A 19,118-nucleotide genomic window follows, 5' to 3' on the forward strand; every position below is an offset into this window, starting at 1 on the left:
AGAGGTCCATCAGTGGCTATTAGCCACAAGGTATAGATAGGGACTCTGGGGCAAGTGATGCTCTGTCATCTTGGTGCTTGGGGGGGGTCAACAGTGGGAGGGCTTCTAATGTCCTGGCCCCACTGGTGGACCTCCTGATGGCACTGGTATTTATGGATATGGAGCAGAGGTCCATCAGTGGCTATTAGCCACAAGGTATAGATAGGGACTCTGGGGCAAGTGATGCTCTGTCATCTTGGTGCTTGGGGGGGGTCAACAGTGGGAGGGCTTCTAATGTCCTGGCCCCACTGGTGGACCTCCTGATGGCACTGGTATTTATGGCCACTGTGGGATACAGAGTGTTGGACTGGATGGACCTTTGGCCTGATCCAACATTGGCATCTCTTATGTTCTTATGTTCTTATCCATTCCGCGTTTTCTTTGCAACTCTTCTTGAGCTGTAATTATTTCAATGGAGCCAATGCAAGTCAATTAGCATTCCTGGCTCCCATTATTTCAAATGGGCCTTCAAGTCTCTCCCATCGTTTCCAATGGGTAATCGTGTCCTTCCTTTTAGTACCTCCCCCTTGAAGGCCACGGTCTCTCTGTTTCGCCAGAAAACCTTTTCTCTGACTGAAATGTAGGAAAGAGCAAGAGTGCAATAGCACCTTAAAGTGTAATAAAAGGGGTCTGACGTGTGTCTCTCTCCGTGAAGGCACCTTTCTGCGGCCCACCTGCGGAGGAGGTGAGTCTGACCCTGACGGCCGGAACATGCCACCGCCTCCTCTTCCCCCCCCCAAGGAGGGTGACGGTGCCACCGGGGCAGGCAGCAAGGAGGGAGCGGAGATACCATCAAGCCCTGGCACTGCCATCATCTCTGCGCCTCCTCCTCCTCCACCTGCCCCCAGGAGCTCAGGCTCGAAGAGGGGCTGGTTGATTAGGAGCCCTTTTCAGCAGGCGTCCCAGTGGATGGAGGGGAAGCGTGGGCTATGTAGACTGTGTGGTGTGTGGGCGGGACTCAGGCCATGCAGCCACCCAACGCAGCAAGGGGATTGGCAGGTGTTCTGAGTGGCAGATCACACACCCAACCTATTTTGCCACGCATAGAATGTTGCCACCCCAAGTGGCTTTTATATTAAGGACAGGATATGACTTTCCCCCTTTGCACTGGATATCACTGACGCTTCATAACTCTTGAGCTGAAGAACTCTCTTATCTTAAAAATCTACTGACATTCTATTCAGCAGATATTTTTAATGTGAAATTCACAGAACTCCAGTACTATACAAAATATGATGATGGCAACTGTTTTTCAGTGACTACTATAGTAATTAGTTTTTATATAACTTTTTTCTCCCACAGGTGCTCTAGCCCATGATTTCAGTAATCCTTACAACAGCCCTGCAAATCACTAGCATTGTTCCCCTATTGTGGTTGAGATTCAGACTTAGAGAGCGCTCTCTCTCTCTCTCATTCAAGCAGACTTGTGAAGTTCATTATTGAGCTGATATCAACTGGGAATATGGTGGCTCAGAGTGCATGATCTTACACAGCATACTATACTAGCTCTTTATTGTATGGGTTATCATAATACAGTCCTAAGCAGTATTACATCCTTCTAAACCCACTGAAATAAAAGTATTTACATCTGTTTAGGGTTACACTGCTAGAATTCTATGGGGGAAGGATGAACATAGCATTTAATGTGTTATTTGTGAATCTGTAATAGAAGCAACAGAGAAAAGCAATACTGTTATTCATTTAATTTCAATGGGACAGGCATGTAGAAACTGTAAATCCTATAGAAATGAATAGAAATTACATAGCAGAAATTCTTTGTGCGTGGCATCTACAAACCTGGCAACCAGTGTTTGCTGGAATCTAATATTGGGAACATACATTTGGATTTAATTGTTGAAGAACTGGTTGTGATCGTTTTCTGGGCCAAGTTCTGTCTTGCACAATATGGGACTGAAACCAAGAAGGTTGGCACGGTGGATCATTGTCAGGCTTTCTTAGCAGAAGTCGCTTGTAAAACAAGGTGTGGTGCCTATGAGCATGCTTAATATTCTAATCACTGCTTGTGATTCTTCCTCTAGGATGCTGAGCCAGAGGAATCTCACTGTGATAAACCAGAGAGAAGGAGTTCTTTGCGGTCTTCAGAAAGGAAGCCAGCTGATTTAGCACAACACAAACATTCAGGGCAGCTACCAGACCTAAATGAGAATTTCTCTCCTGAGAAGAGCAGTGCCTCAGAAAGTGATGGTGAAGGTAAATGGTTTGTGTCATATTTGTAGTCCTAAAGAAAAATTATAATAACCAGAACCAAATATGAAATCTATGGGTCTGTATTTTCTTTATGCCAATAAATCCAGTACTAAATGGGAGGCCATTCCTGTAGTCCCACTGGGCCACCTCCGGTCCACATCATTGTTTGTACCAGCATAGCCTATATATAGCAGTATGCACTCCCCAGCAGCACCGTAAACAGAATATTGCATTAGACACAGCAGTTAACACAACAGCACCAACAACTTAGTCATTGCCATCCACTGTGATGTGATGCCCACTGACTGTGTCCTCATAGTAGCTATGCTTGAGGAGGCACCAAACATTAGTGCATGTTGATGGCAGGTACTCCTAAGTGATATAATGGAATCTATCCCACATTCCTCCCACATACAGTATGCAAGCAGGCTGCCAGGAACAACCAGAGATTGGCACATCTTCTGCTAGAGCCTCACATAATCCAGCACGTATTCTACTAGAGCCTACCATACTTCTGTGGGCAGGACGGCAGCGGAGACATATAGCTACAAGCCATGGAGCTATCCCACTTCCAGCAGTGGTTTCTGTTTCCAGGCAGCTGAAGCATATTTAGCAGCTCTGTGGCTGCAGGTGTTTCATTGTCCTGCACACCTTGGGATGCTTTGAGGGAAGGTATTCATGGTATCCAGGAGTCATATTCTGAGGCTCCCTCTTTTTGAAAAGTCTACAAAAACCTCAAAACTGTGCAAGATATAGTTCTTAATAGTCTTTTGCCTTATCTTGTATATTTCTGAAAATTGCATAGAAATGTCACCTTTTGGGGCCCTTTAACCTTATGGAGCCCCTAGCTTGTTAAAGGAATAATCCTTCAAATCTTTAAGACTCACAAAGAGTAAGAATTCCACCATTATTATTTGGACTTCATTGAAAAGGGTCGACTGCTGAATACAACATCCTGTCTGCTATATGGATGTGTCAACAAAATTGATATTTACAGAAATTAATTGTGTTTTCAGAAGTCCTTTCCACACTACCCCCATTTTGTAATGGCTGGCATTTGTTTAGTTTGGGGGGGGGGTTAAATGTATGCAAGATAAACATTCTGAACCTTGTTCAAGCATCACCAGAAAATAGTTCCTTATGTTGTAACTCTTAGTACTTTATTCTTACCCAGTAGTGTTTATAGCAAAGTGAGTAAGTGCTTGTGACTGGATTAATAGCCCTATCTCTAAATTAAAGCCACCAATTATCTTTACTGGCACGAGTTAGAAACATAACAAAAAGAAGAAAAAGGAGTACGATTTTAGCATTACAAAGTGAAAAATTCCCCACCAGAGGATTTTACCTCATGCTCCCAAATCCTCATAGCAGTAAGAAGATACCTTGCTACTATCGTGTTCCCCCGAAAATAAGACACTGTCTTATATTTATTTTTTTCTCAAGAAGACACACTAGGGCTTATACCACAAATGCATAGAAATCCTGCTAGGGCTTATTTTTTGGGTAGGTCTTATTTTCGGGGAAACAGGGTAGGTAAGTAATATAAGGGCTCTGATCTAGCAGAAGATATAAACAAGCCTCTCATTGGGATATCCATGGAATTTGTGCAATTTGAAATAGAAAGCACAATAAAAGCAAAACATGGCATACAGATTCAGACTTTCTGAGTACAAGGACAACGGCTTTCATGATAGGGAACATTTCCAAATTTTCCAATAACTGCTGTAGGGAAAGCACAAAATCTTGTGAGCATAAAAGCTCATCATAATTGAGGAGATGTTAAGTGTGAAAAATAGGATGCTAGAACCACATGATCAAGTGTGATACCAAACACCAGTGGGGAGTGTGTCCTGTTTGCTAAAGAGCAGCAAGTTTGTTTTTCAATATCCAAAAATCTCTGTCTCAAAAATCTAAAGGATTGAGGTTCTTCTAAGAAAAAAATCAAGAGGAATACCAGTAGACTGTATTTTCCACAAAATTAAACATGACCAGTTAGTTGGGGAGGAATCAGACAGCATGTACAATGCATAGCTAGGGCAATCTGCCCTATAATGGAGATGTAGCCAAAATTTCAGGATTAAGAGCCAAGCTTTAATTTATAAAAGGCTCTGCCCTGTCTCTAAACACATGGCTGCATAGCTGATACAATTTGGCCCCCCTCAAAACATCGCCTGAATTTCCACAACACATTGGTTGAAAGCACTAATCCAAATGGGAATCCTGTAAAGTAGTTGGGATACCAATTTAGCATTGAAAACATGGTTGGCCACAGGTACATACTGGCCACCTTTCACATAAAAGAAACATGCATCCGTGAACATACTGTACTTGCACCAATTACTTGTGGACCATGGCACTGTAAAGGGAGCGTAAAATACTATTTTATTTTAACCTCCTAATTTAAATAGATAACAAGTGAAGTTTTACATGCTCCTTTCTGCTAATTTGCATGGACATACCAGCTAATGTTAGTTTCCGAGCACAATGGACCTAGAACGGCTGTAATCAAAACAGTAGACCGGGCGGAGAACTAGACATTTTGTACTGTATTGATTTGCATCATGTGTCACATGGGTCCATATTTGCTTGTATTTACCACACCCTGATATTTTAAGAGACTGTAATACTTGACAGCCTAGAAAACACTGAGTCATCTTAGAATCTTCTATGCACTGTTAGTGTTTCAGCTGTCATTATAATAGAGAGATTGTTTCCATGTGAGGAAAAAAGTCATGTACACCCATTTGACCATCAATGGCTGTGGTAGTCTGTGAAGAGTGGTTTGGGCTTAATTGTTAAGCTATGGAATTTGTCACCTGCAGATTTGTTCTTTCTTTGAGTTTGTTGTACAGGTTTTTTAATCTGATTTAACATTTTTTAAATATGATTTTTATATTTGATTCTTTTTATGGAAGTTATTTTGAACCTGAAGGCAGTAGATAGGATTTTTAGAAATTCCTAAATAAATACGGTAAGAATAAAGAACAATCTCTTTCGTATTTCCTACAGCTGTGATGCAGCAGCTTTGTATTGGGCTCATTTAAATACATCCATCCACTGCTGCAATAAATTAATTGCTAAATCAGGGCTATTTTTGCGCAGGAACACACAGGAACAGAGTTCCGGCTGGCATCAGAGTTGGCCACGCCCACTGCAGCCAAAACCTCTGCGTGCCTGGCTACAGAGGGAAGGCCCGGAGAGCGACCGCCCCCCCCAGTGACTCTGAGGTGGCCCAGCCAGGGGGGCCCTGGAAAGATCGGAGAGGCATTTAAATGCCTCCCTGTGCTTTCCCCGGCCTGTCCAAGGGACAACTTGCCCAGGCTCTCCGCAGTTTTAAACTGCCTTCCCTTCCCTTAGGAGTACCTGCCATCAACATGCACTAATGTTTGGTGCCTCCTCAAGCTACTATGAGGACACAGTCAGTGGGCATCACATCACAGTGGATGGCAATGACTAAGTTGTTGGTGCTGTTGTGTATGCTACTAAGTTCCTGCTGGGCTTTTTCTACAAAAAACACCCTGGCTAAAATAAATTCCAACTCTAGCTGTTTCAGATAGTACCATGTTGCTCTAAAGTGCTCGTTCCATTTTTAGGTGGATAGGGTGTTGTGTCAACCTCCAGGATTGCAGCAATCTCTGATTGGCTATTGTTATTTTATTCATTCAATTTGTATCCTGCTCTGCTCCACTAATGTGGGGCTCAGAGCAGGTTCTAACATCATAAGATGGCACATACAATACTATACTGCTTCCCCAGGGAAAAAGAGGGGGAGGGAGAGGTAAGAAGGTCTGTATGGATAGGAGTTCCTTGACCTCACCCATATGCTTGGCAGTACATTTGTATTTTACAGGCCCTGCAGAACTGTACTAACTCCTGCAAGGCCCGGATTTCACTTGGAAGCACATTCCACCAAGCTGAAACCACAGCCAAGAAGGCTCTGGGGCTCTGGTTGAAGCCAGACAAATATTCCTTGGTCCTGGGATTGTCAGTGTGTTGTTATTTGAGGAAAGCAATGCTGGGGGTATGCCAGGAGAGGCAGTTCCACAGATATGTTGGTCCCAGACCGTGTAGGGTTTTAAAGGTTAGACATGTGAGCCTTGAGATAAGGTTGTGCAATGTTTAAAAAGTCCACATTTAACAACCTGAACAAACACTTGTTAGCCAAATTGCTTTATTTTTTAATAAAAGGTTGGGGAATTATAATATTAATGACCAATTGGCATAACTATAGGATCATGACCTGTATATACCAGAGTCCCACTTATCCAAGTCCCAGAAATAGATGCAGAGACTAGATCTTAAGAATCACTAGTTTCTTTTACTGAAGGAATATACACACACACACACAAATATAAGATCAAGCAATCAAAACACACAATACAGAGCTAGGAAATTAAGGTAGAAAATTATAGAGACGTTTGCATTAGCAGGTAATTTTGTTGAGAGGTGATAGTTTACCTGTCCTGACGTGGAGAGTAGAATCCGCACTGAAAAATAGAGTGACTTTAAGGGAAGGGATCGTGTACTGACCAGCAGAACATGTGGGAGATTCCAAACTGCACAGGAATGGAACCAAAGATAGGTTGGGGTTGGGAGGGATAGGAGAGAGAGAGAGAGCACGAGCAATGGGGTGATCCTCTCTGTATATACCCCAGATCTTAGAGGCACGTGCTTCCTCTGTCACATAGTCCTCCAGGAAGTACTAGAAAAAATCCAGGTCCTAATGGGGTTATAGAATAGGATTAATGGGTGGACAATTGAAATAATGTTTCTCTAAGTGACACCTTTCAGAGTAAGGAGCTGAAGACAAAGGAGAAGAAAAGACAGTCATTCAAGGTGCTTGGCCAGTTGTTAGAGTCAATGACCCAACAATCTGCACCTGTGTTATCTTGATGGGCAGTGGGGGTATGCTTGGCAGCTCAGTTAATCTCGTCATAGTCAGGTTCTATTGTTTTACTTGAGGATGAGTATGTGCAGTTTTGAGTGATGCTGGTAGGAGAAGGGGGGGGGAAATGCCTGCATGATGGAGAAGAGGCTTGTTCATGGCATTTGTGCAGAAATGTCCAGGTTGCCTCTGCAAAGCGTGGCTTCTCTGGAAGTCTGGCTGCTGGCTCCATGTGGCTGCAATGTCAGGTAGGCTGGCATGCCGTCAACCTGGGTCTGTAGTATCTTTGGAGATGCAGGGATGGACGGCATTGGGTGTTCCATGGGTCTACATCTGGTTTAACATGCTGCTTCAGTGCAAGGATTCCCTTGGCTGGGCACATGTCCTCTGTCCAGTAAGTTGGCTTCGTCTCATGGTCACCATTCAGTCCATTTTTCCTGGCACACTCATTGTACAGTCCAGCTTAGAGTCATATTTCATGTAGATACTTTATAAGATGCTTGTAGGGCAACAAGTTTATATACAGTATTAGATTTGTGTGTAGGAAAAACATGTATTGTCATTCTGTTGTGTTTTATTGTGTAGCATGTTCTGTCTTTTTACATCTTCACTGTATCTACTTTCTTCCCATCCACCCCCCAGCTGAGGAGACCATCCTAGAGAATGAGCTCCTTGGAAAAATCATTGTTAATCGGGTCTTCCATATTGGTGCAGACAGAATGTTTGAGATGCTTTTCACCAATTCCCATTTCATGCAGAGATATCTCAGTAGTAGAAGTATAACAGGTAAGCATTCCTTTTAGTATTTGCACTGAAAGAAGTTTCTAACCCATGTCTTGGAAAAATCAGTTTATTTCTAAATTCCTTTCCTTTTATTCAATAAAAGCTCTATGATACATTGATCTTGAGAAGTGGATAGTTGTTGTTAATCAATTATCACCCAATAGACAAAAAGAGTAGAAAATTTTTGCAATGGCTAGGATTCTTTTTGGGTCCCTGTCAGAAAGTAAAAAGGTAACTAAGTCATAGGAATATACATCCAAATGAACTTGTAAACACGGTAAAATATAACACCTCCTGAGATTAGCATATACAAAGGACACCATAGAAGAATATGTGCTATCATGTTGATCTTTTGGTGTAGTGGTTAAGTGCGCGGTTTAGTGTAGTGGTTAAGTGCGTGGACTCTAATCTGGGAGGACCCGGTTTAATCCCCCACTCCTCCACTTGCACCTGGCTGGATGACCTTGGGCAAGCCGTAGTTCAGATAAAAGCTGTTCTTGAAAAAGAGTTGTTTCTGTCAAGAGCTCTCTCAGCCCTACCTACCTCACAGGGTGTCTGTTGTGGGGAGGGGAAGGGAAAGGAGTTTGTAAGCCGCTCTGAGACACCTTTGGATAGTGAAGGGCAGAGTATAAATCCAATCTCTTCTTCTCTTCTTCTTCTTCTTACCTAAGGGACAGGGGCAGATTCATTCTGAATAAGGTAAACACATGAACCTATCCCTCATAACTGCCAAGGAGTCAGCATTTAGTCTGGCCAGAATGAATGCTTTGGGAAGACAAAAGATAGGTATAGGAGGGAAGAGGTTTTGGAGGTGGGATACAAAAAATTTGGGATCAACATGAGCGGCATGCTCTAAAGACAGAGCTTTGGTGATAGATTGATTTTATACAATTTCTCACCAAAGCAGATGCTGCATGAAAACCCAGGGCATGGATAGTGTCCAGGTTAACATCAAGAGCCAACAGTTTCTCAAAGACAGTCTTAAACCACATTGACCTATAAGAATCTTCTTTCAGGCATGCCAGGTAGCCCTTGCTGCTCAAATATGATTTGATGAACAGTCTAAATGCTTGAATTCAAGCTCTTGCCTCAATGGAAGGTTGGCCGAGTTCTGGATGGAAAGCCACACCAGCCACACAGCGAGGGATGTTAAATAATTTTCTCAGAAAATATAAAAGAAGATGGTCAAAGTTTTCATTCACAAGACAATCCTTATGGCTACTCTGTAAAGCTGGAGTGTCAAACATACAGCCCATGGGTTGGAACCAGCCCCTGCAGGGCTCATATCTGTCCCACGAGCAACTGGCTTTCTCCTGCTTCCTTCTCCGGGGCTCCTGCTGCATTGCCGCTTACTTTCGTCTGGCTCCCCCAATCGTGCAAGTGCCAGCCGGGAAGGCAATCAACAGGCAACTTAGCTGGACGCAGAGATTAAAAAGAGAGGCAGAGACACCCTCTCTCTGGATGCACACTCACTCACACATACACAGGTGCACACACAGAGTCGTGCAGTGGGCCTCCCTGCTGGGGAAAACAGTCTTTTACATTCAGCAGGCAGCTGCCGCCGCCGTGCACACCTCTTTGACTCTCCCGACCAGCTACTGTGGGTCGCTTTTGTCCCCAAAGAAAAAAGCTTCCCCGCCAGGGCCAGCTGGTCAGTGCACTGCACAAGCCGGTTGGGGCATCTGCAAGGCAGGTGGGCTTTTGAAAGGCAGCCTCAGTCCCCTCGTTTTAATGCGAGATGGTTTCTTTTCTCCCTCCCTTGCTTTTATTCACTGGGGATCAATCCGATGCCGGCTTGCAGAGAAGGTGGCGGGTTTCCTGCTCTCTCCCCTCATTGCCCACATCTCCCCCCCATGGAAGGTACAGCCAGAACTGCAGGTTTTTTGAGGCGACTGGGTGAGTCAGATACAACCTCCCCATACACACACATGGTCACACACGTGCTCACACATCTGCACACACAGACGTGCATACACTAGCACTGTATGTTGCTCCCTGCGCAGCTGTTCAGCTGTTGAGTTGCAGCTGCCACCCAGAGAGGATACGGGCTGGAGGAAGGCAATGCAAAGCAAGCACATGGAAAGGAAGGGGAAAGGGATAGCAGGAGGGGGTCCATCCCAAGGTCACTTTCAACCACTCAAGACCCCCCTCTATGCCAAAAAGCAGGACCCCCCCTCCCAATATAAAATGACAGGAGTATTTCCGTGCCTCTGTCTCCAGTAGCATGTGTGAACTGTATGCAGAGACGATGGGGGCAACCAGACATGCGTCAGAGCTAGTGTTGTGGGGTCCTAGGTCTGCTGAGGCTGACTACTCCTCAGATGAGGAAGAGGCAGGAGCAGCCCAGCCTCCTCTGGAGTCAGCCCAGAAGAAGAACCCCCAACTATACCTGAGGAGGAAGAGTCCCCAGCAGCTGCACAGGCGGTGCAGCCAGAAGGAGAGGCCAATCCTGACCCTGGCCCAGCACCCCCAGTTGCAGACACCCCAAGGCCAGACTCCTTGCCTCGTTCTCCTGAGTGCCCCAGACGTAGGGCATGCCAGAGGCTGACTATGCAGGAGCAAAGAAGGAGTGCCAGACTCCAGAGCCAAGACAGCACAGCTTGCATAAGTTTGGGCTGGCTTTTGATCTTGTGTGCGTGTGTGCATGTGCGCACACACAACAACAAACAAAAAATGAAAGAAAAGAGAACCTTATGTTTAATTTGAGGCATGCAGTGAGTCTGGAATTCCTGTGCAAGGACAGATGATTATGCATGGGATTAGAGTCAGATTTATTATTCCCACGAATGGGTCTGCCCACTGGGTAGGGGCATGCAGCTCTGCCTGCCAGCAAAGCCACCATGGGCAACAGTTGGCACTGGGGAAAGGGGAGGGCAAGAAGGCACCATGGCTGTGCCCTGCCTGCACCGATCACTGGTCACCCCACCGCTCCCTTACCCTCCAGCCTCCCTCAGTGCCTTCCAATGAGGAGCTGGCGCCAGGCAGCTTGGACGGTGAGTGGGAGTATTATGTCCACAGCTCGTTATGGTCATTGAGGCAATCCACTCGGAAAGGAGACTCCAGGCCACGTGATTTCAACGTGCAGCAGCCCCATTTCTGGGGCATCGGGGTGTACGCAGGAGCTGTACACGGTTGGAATGGGCACAAAGGAGCTGGAGACCGTTTGTCAGTGTGCGGGTGAGTTGAGTTTTCTTAGCTCCTAGTTTGGAGAAAAGCAATAGCAACCTGATGCCTGACTGTGCAAATCACAGAGACATTAAACTGAGAGCCAGTTTGGTGTAGTGGTTAAGTGTGCGGTTTCTGTCAGAGCTCTCTCAGCCCCACCTACCTCACAGGGTATCTGTTGTGGGGAGGGGAAGGGAGTTTGTAAGCCGCTCTGGGACACCTTTGGGTAGTGAAGGGTGGGGTATAAATCCAGTCTCTTCTTCTTCTTCTATTAGCCTGTTTGAAAACACATTGGTGCATTTTTGCCAGCCATGCCATCTATTGGGTCATGAGTTTTAGTGCTTTAAGGATGATCAATTATATTTGTTCTTTTGATGCTTTTTAAATGCTCATTGCTGTTTCATTATATAGTTGATTATTGTTATATTGCTGCTTTTCATTTTTGCCGCTATTTTTTGTTAGTAGGCATTAATACCTGTCAGTTTTTAAACCATTTTCTAAAAGGCATTTTGGTGCTGTTTCAGTAGAAAGATGGGATATATGTGTTATAAATAATTATGGTACATTTTGAGCCCTCAGGCGTTTCCTGATTTGTAGTAAAATTTGCCTACATCCTAATAATGTCACATTGTGTGTGCCCCCCCCCCCCCTGGATCTTTGGCTGCCACTTTTGAGAGTGGGAAAATGCAAAGTGTCATGACATCAGGACAGGACTTACTGCACTTTAAAGCTGGGTTAGGCAACTTTTCTGACCTAAGTGCTCAAAAAGCAACATTTGCCTATGAAAACAATGTGGCAGCAAATAAAATGGGGGGGGGGGAAACAAGGGTTGCACTTGAAGATTTGTTTGGAGCAAGCAAAGCCCCAGCAGCACTGCCACCCCCACCTCAAGGATATGCCTTAGGCCTAGCTGGAAGCTGTGCAGGTCGGGGAGGTGATGATAGGCATAAGACATGTATTTTGCCTTCTTCTGCACTGCTGTTCCTAGTAGCACTGCCAGAGCCTCGGTTGCTTGGGTGCCAAGCAAAATGATCTGGTGTGCTACTATCAGCACGTGCCAGGTGATTGCCTACCCCTGCTTTTGAGGGAGAGAACTTGACATATGGCAGTGTTATCAGTGGCAGCTCTGGTTTGTCATTATGTGTAGTTTTGCACTTTGACGGTTATGTGTTGAAATTATTGACTTGAAGCTAAGCATTGGGTATTGTAAGGGACCACATGTTGGGCTGGTGTCTGCCTGGCACACACACATGGATCGGGATGCATGATCAGGCCCTCTGCAGGGTTTGTGTTCTCAAACCACTTCTGGCATTTTTAAGGACGGTGATAATATTGTGTGAATTGCTAGAAATTAATCATGACATGTGTTGTGCTTAGATACAGTACAGACTCCTTGGAGCAGAGATGCTGGAGGGAATCAGCTGAGGACCGTGACATACACTCTTGGGCTCAAAAATCCTCTCATTGGGAAATTCACAACTGTGACTGAAAAGCAGGTGCCTAATTTACTTGCTTATGTCTACATTTGAAGAGAGAGAAAAGTGTTCTTACCTCAGTCCGCTAAGACACAACTGGCTAGCACCTCAGTCTCTGTATACCACTTTTTCAATTACTCTTTTGCATCTAGGCTACCAGATGGCGGGCCAGTTGGCATCCTTGGAAGGGTTGCATCTAGAGGCCTGTCCATTTCTGGGGGCACAGGGCTGGAGTCTGGGGCTGTGGCCTCTTCCCCCGGTTCCCCCTTTTCCCTGCAGGACCTTTGGAGGAGCCTCAGTTAATTAAGCAAGGGGGAGAGAGAGGACCATCTGGGGGCACAGGGCTGGAGTCTGGGGCTGGGGCTTCTTCCCCCGGTTCCCCCTTTCCCCTGCAGAATCTTTGGAGGAGCCTCAGTTAAGCAAGGGGGAGAAGGGGTTACATTCACTCAGCTCCACTGATCCCACCAGGACCACCCCACATGCATTTGGGAAGAGGACTTGCTCTTCCTCCTTGGCTTTCTCCTGGCCTGCCCTTAAGGGTCTCCCCAGGGGAGGCGCATTCCTGGGTTTCCCTACGCCCTTTGCTCCAGGGGTTGGGCCATCCCGGCTGGCAGGACTTGGAATCAATGGGGTACCGTTGTGGGCCTTTCCATCCTGAGTCCCACCTCCCTAGGAACTTTCAAAGGCCTGTGTGCTGGACCTGAGATGGGCAAGGCTTCTCCTTTTCTCCCCCCCACCCTTCCAGCATGCTGTGGCCTGGAAGCCTGGGGGTTGGCTCGCTGGCTGCAGAGCCCGCCCTGGCACCTCCTTTCTGCTTCCCCTGCCTTGCCCTGCTCTGTGGGGGGCGCTGCCACCCCGGCATGTCAGGTGGCTGATTCCTGAGTTGCCCTGCTCCCAGCTGGTTGCTGCGCCACATCCTGCTGTGTTCCTTGGCCTCTCTGCTCCTCCAGCACTCCTGTGAGCCCCTGCCCTGTTGCTGTCATCCGCTGCTGTGGGCTGGGAGCTGGGGGGGGGGGCACAGGGTCATCTCTCTGTTGCAGTGAGTGCCATGTCAGGTGGCTGATTCCTGAGTTGCCTTGCTCCCAGCTGGTTGCTGTGCCACATCCTACGGAGGGGGAGGGGTAGAATCCAGACTGGCCTCCAATTGTCAACCTCTATTCCAGAAAATAACATACTGGATACTTTCGCTAGGATGGCAATGACTGTGATTAACTTCCTATTTAGTATCCATCCCACTGAGCTGGAATTTGCAAACTGCTCTGTTAGAAACGAAATGTTACATATTTCATATTGTTGCATAGGCTACATGTCTTTTTTGCAGTTGTCTATATTTCAGTTATCCTGTATCCTTGGGGGGGGGGCCTGCATTCTGGCCACGCTTCTAAGCATTTTCTGATTTTTGTTTCTTTGTTTAACCTATCCCATATTCACTTTGCAATCTTTATTCCAAAAGTGTGTACTGAAAGAGAGCAGAAACTGTCTACTGAAAATGTCATCTCTTTTTAAAATAGGTCCTGCATAAACAAAGCCACAAAGGTCAAATGTATCGGGTAGACGCAGACGTGTTCACGCATGATGTGCCCTACCATGATTATTTCTACACTGTGTATACTTACTGCATCACCCGTATGTCCAATCAGGAGTGCAGACTGCGGTGAGCCTTTTCGTTTTGTTATATGAGAGGCTGTGCAAAATTGTTAAGGAGGGACAGTATGGTCCAGCTGGCTCTTCTGCACACATTTCTTTGTGGCAAGAACTAAAGATGGCATAAAAATGCCATCCACTTCCGTTTCCATTGTTGGTTGGAATATGATGATCTGAACAAATTGTCATTGACTCCTGTTTGCCCTGGTGGTTGAATGCATTCATAAACAGGAGCTGTGAGCCTTTTCCCAACTGCCTGGAATTCTTTAACAAAATGCTGTTGGTCGTAAGATAAATAAGAGGCTTTTAAAGTGGATGGGCATGTGCAGGCATCAGTCAAAGTCCCCCTTACCACACTGAGCTATTCATAGACCTCATGAATGTTCTGTGCATTTCCTCCTTCGGCTTTCAGCGTGAGTGTACAAAGTGTCACTGTAGTGACTGGGCCATTTGCTTTCTTGTGCCGCTTGCTGCTTTGAACTACAAAGAATGAGAAATTGCTCTCAGACTGAGTGAAAAGGCAAGACCTCTGCTCTCATGTGTTGCAATATTGTTAGCTGTATTCTTCTTCTGCTGCAGGGTTTCCTCAGATGTGAAATATAAAAAGCAACCATGGGGACTTGTCAAGAGCATAATAGAGAAGAATACGTGGGGTGGGTTACAAGAAAGTTTTAAGCATCTTGGTAAGTGTTGGATTTTTATAGTCAAAAGTCAAAATGGTGTTTGTACTGCTCCTTGGTGATGGATTCAAACTGTGTGATACTTCATTGTGCTGTCTAATCCCATATCTAACAGCATTCTCCCATAAACTATGCCAGGAAGAGCATTAAACTTTTTGAAGCACTTTAAAGGCAGTTTAATTCTATTTATAACATTTGTGCTTTGCATTTTTAAGAAAGGCAGGTGTTAACCTGTTAGCTCCCATGCTAACATTGAATAGCAAGGGATCTTTTAACTGTAGCATAAAAGAAACAAAATCCTGTGCACAAAGAACCAGATACAATCCAAGTATTATTTAAGCTAGTTTGGTGTAGTGGTTAGGAGCACAGACTCTAATCTGGGAGAACTGGGTTTTATTCTCTCTCTTCCACGTGCAGCTGCTGGTATGACCTTGGATCAGTCATAAATTCTTTCAGAGCTGTTCTCGCAAGGGTGGTTCTCGAGAGAACTCTCTCAGCCCCACCTACCTCACAGGGTGTCTGTTGTGGGGAGGGGAAGGGAAGGGAGATTGTAAGCCACTCTGAGACTCCTTCAGGTAGTGAAGGGCAGGGTACAAATCCAATCTCCTCCTCCTCCTCTTCGTCGTCGTTGTCTTCTTTTATTTCAGCTATGCAACAATGAAAATTTTAAGGCAACCAGTTTTATTCCTTCATTTCAATTTATTACAGATTCCTCAACCCAAGAGGATAAATTTTCCCAAAGCAGAACATCTCCCCTAGCTCCTCTCAGTTCTCCATGTACAGAAATTCTCTACTAGTTCCTCTCAACCCAAATGAACAAATTCCCCCTCAAAACAGAAATCTCAATAAATTCTAACACATTTTACCTTAATGCTGACTCTTTTCACCTTAATGCTTAACTCTTTATAGTATCAGATTACAATAATCTCACCAGTTTCCAAGAGCAATATTAAAATGAGTTGGCCTTCATTGTAGCAATCTGGCTGAGAGATTTTGCATCAACCCTGTTTTAGAGTCACTCGGAGGAGGTAGAGGATAACCTGAAAAAGAAGGCCGCATGAGAGGCCTTAGGCCTCTCCCTCTCCCTGAAGAACTCTACTGCCACTTTTATACTCTTATCAGGGTATCGTGACTCTCACACCATAAACTGACATCATCTTGGCCAAGTTTGCTATACAACCAGTTATGATTTTTTCCCAGTTTCAGGTCTTCATGTAGAACTTGTCAGAGTGACCAGGCAGAGTTCTTGCCATTAAGGGAAAACATGCAGATTCCACGTGGGCTCTTCTTAATCTGTGTGGCTCATGCCACTCTTTTTGCTTTTCCCTGATAACCCTCACAATACCAGGAATTCAACCCCTAAATGAATTCTGGGTTACCTTCCCAAGGCTTATCCCAGAACATTAGGAAGTTGCCTAACTACTGTCCTAACACCATCCAGACCAAATAAATCATAAGCGACATAAGTAATCCTCTGAGGATGCTGGATTTAGAACCTGGTCCAAATCTGAACCTGGATCAAACCTGTGCAAATGGACTCTGTCAGGAAGCATTTATCTTTAGTGAAAACTACAGATGTGCAGGGAATATATTTACTATACACTAGGCATGCATTTCTGTGGATAGTGTGACCACATAGCAAGATAATTTAAAGGTACAGGGATAGGATACTGCGTGACTTTTGATATTGCAGGTTATACTTTAAGAAATTAAGTTAATTCACATAGCTTGTAATAGGCTTTTGGACTCATTTGACAATTTAAAACCCTTAGTACTAAACTCCTTACCAATCATACTTTATGTCTCTCAGTTCCTAACTCCCTAACTTAATTTACTTCTAGGGTTGCCAGCTCTGGGTTGGGAAATACCTGGAGATTTTGGGGGTGGAGCCTAGGGAGGGCCGGGTTTGGAGAGGGGAGGGACCTCAGCCAAGGTATAATGCCACACCCTCCAAATCAGCCGTTTTCTCTAGGGGGAGTGATCTTGGTTGGCTGGAGATCAGTTGTAATAGTGGGAAATCTCCAGGTGCCATCTGGAGGTTGGCAACCCTATGTACTTCAGTAATTAAACCCTTTGACCCAATATTAATACAAATGAGGTTTTCTCTCTGGAATGTGGAATGCTTCATTTTCTCTTAAAAAGCATAATCAAATATTTCATGTTTCAGCCATGCTTTGTCTCCCAAAGTGTTGTATTTGCCAGAATTACTGTCAGCTGTTCTGACCTCTGACCTTATTTGGTGCGAACAATATTTCTGGGATCCCTGCCCAGAGTTACTGCAATGGAACAAGCTTGGGCCAGGTCAGACAAAGAGCAAACACCAAAGCCTGAAAGCCCAAAATCGAAAGCAACTATGTCAGCATTGTTCAAATGAATAGAAAGATTTGATAGTTTGATTCTCCACTCCTCCACATGCAGCTGCTGGTGTGACCCTGGGTCAGTTACAAGTTCTTTCAGAGCTGTTCTCTCAGGAGCAGTTCTCAAAAGAGCTCTCTCAGTCCCACCTACCTCACAGGGTGTCTATTGTGGGGAGGAGAAGGGAAAGGGATTATAAACTGCTCTGAGACTCCTTCGGGTAGCGAAGGGCAGCAATGGTATAACATTTTGCTAATAACTCTATCACCTAACAGGTCAGTCATCCATACATAAAATAACTATCAACACCTGATTTTCTAAGTCTGAATATCTATGTGTTTTATAGTTATACTTCTTATTATTCAAAAATCTTTTTGAATACTTGTTTATCCTATCAGATTGATGTACAAATCAAGATGTTACTGATACTTTTAAAAATTTCTGTCAATACTGAAGTGACTATTTTTGGTATTAATATCTGTTTGTACCATTAAAACTTCAATAAAAATTGTTAATTAAAATTTTTTTTTAAAAAAGCATAATCACGTTTCAGCCATGCTTTGTCTCCCTCTCCCAAAGTGTTGTATTTGCCAGAACTACTGTCAGCTGTTCTGACCTCTGACCTTATTTGGTGCGAACAATATTTCTGGGATCCCTGCCCAGAGTTACTGCAATGGAACAAGCTTGGGCCAGGTCAGACAAAGAGCAAACACCAAAGCCTGAAAGCCCAAAATCGAAAGCAACTATGTCAGCATTGTTCAAATGAATAGAAAGATTTGATAGTTTGATTCTCCACTCCTCCACATGCAGCTGCTGGTGTGACCCTGGGTCAGTTACAAGTTCTTTCAGAGCTGTTCTCTCAGGAGCAGTTCTCAAAAGAGCTCTCTCAGTCCCACCTACCTCACAGGGTGTCTATTGTGGGGAGGAGAAGGGAAAGGGATTATAAACTGCTCTGAGACTCCTTCGGGTAGCGAAGGGCGGGGTATAAATCCAATCTCTTCTTCTTCTACCAGGCCTGAGACATGAATTTTAGTTTTGGAGGCCTCTGGCCTTGTAGATTTTTTACATACATCAGGCTTGTTGGAATCCATAGGTCTAACACAGGTATGTCTGTATTTGCATATCTGTTACACAAGCATTGTATAGAATGGCTGTTACCTTTTTGGTGAAAATAATTACTGCATCACAATTCAGAAATGGAGCATTTAAACCCAACAAGGTGGGAACAGCTGTGGCTCATTGGTATAGTATCTGCTTGGCATACAGAAGGTCCCATGTTCAATCCTGGCATCTCCAGTTAAAAAGGACAGTTAATAGCTGATGTGGAAGACCTCTGCAGGACTCTGGAGAGCTTGACCTTAAATACTGGTTCAACCCTGTCCCCAAACTTACATTCTACACTATACTCAAGTTCACCCCTGTAATTATCTCAGGGTATTTTTTGTTTCCACATTACATTGAGGTCACCCCGGTTTTACCCCACACCTGTCCCAGGATAAACGGATGCTGTTATAACCAGGGATAAATGCAAGGTATTATGTTGCGAGTTGAACTCTCATAAAACCAGGGATGAGATCCAAGTGCAGAAAGGATGTAGATCATAATGAACTAATGATGTGATTCAGCACAGAACACCTTCCTGGTTTAAGTTGTACATTTGTCATTCATGAGGGCTTCGGATCAGCTCATTAAAGCACTATTCTTCCAGTCACCCATCTGTTCTGGCACATCTGCCGTGATAACCTGGAAATCAGGGCCATAACCGAGCCTCTGATAGAATTCTGTTCCCGTTTTGCATAATCACATGCCTGCTAGCTGAACTTTCTGCATGCGAAGCAGGTTCCTTACCGCTGAACCATGACTCCTCCCATGATCAAACTTTGT

The 19,118-nt window shown here is 44.8% G+C and overlaps 1 protein-coding gene across 3 annotated transcripts in view; it reads left to right on the forward strand.

Annotated features, from left to right (window-relative positions):
* Positions 1-19,118, forward strand: part of GRAMD1C (GRAM domain containing 1C) — a 119,161-nt gene that overhangs the window by 83,699 nt on the left and 16,344 nt on the right. For all 3 annotated transcript variants that reach the window (XM_015413578.1, XM_015413577.1, XM_015413579.1), the window contains 5 exons: positions 2,079-2,250; positions 7,775-7,918; positions 12,458-12,576; positions 14,067-14,209; positions 14,779-14,882. In XM_015413578.1, coding sequence (XP_015269064.1) covers positions 2,079-2,250; positions 7,775-7,918; positions 12,458-12,576; positions 14,067-14,209; positions 14,779-14,882 — 682 coding nt within the window. The remainder of the gene's footprint in view (positions 1-2,078; positions 2,251-7,774; positions 7,919-12,457; positions 12,577-14,066; positions 14,210-14,778; positions 14,883-19,118) is intronic.

Source organism: Gekko japonicus, unplaced genomic scaffold (assembly GCF_001447785.1).
Source record: "Gekko japonicus isolate JY-2015 unplaced genomic scaffold, Gekko_japonicus_V1.1 scaffold273, whole genome shotgun sequence".
NCBI lineage: Eukaryota > Metazoa > Chordata > Lepidosauria > Squamata > Gekkonidae > Gekko > Gekko japonicus.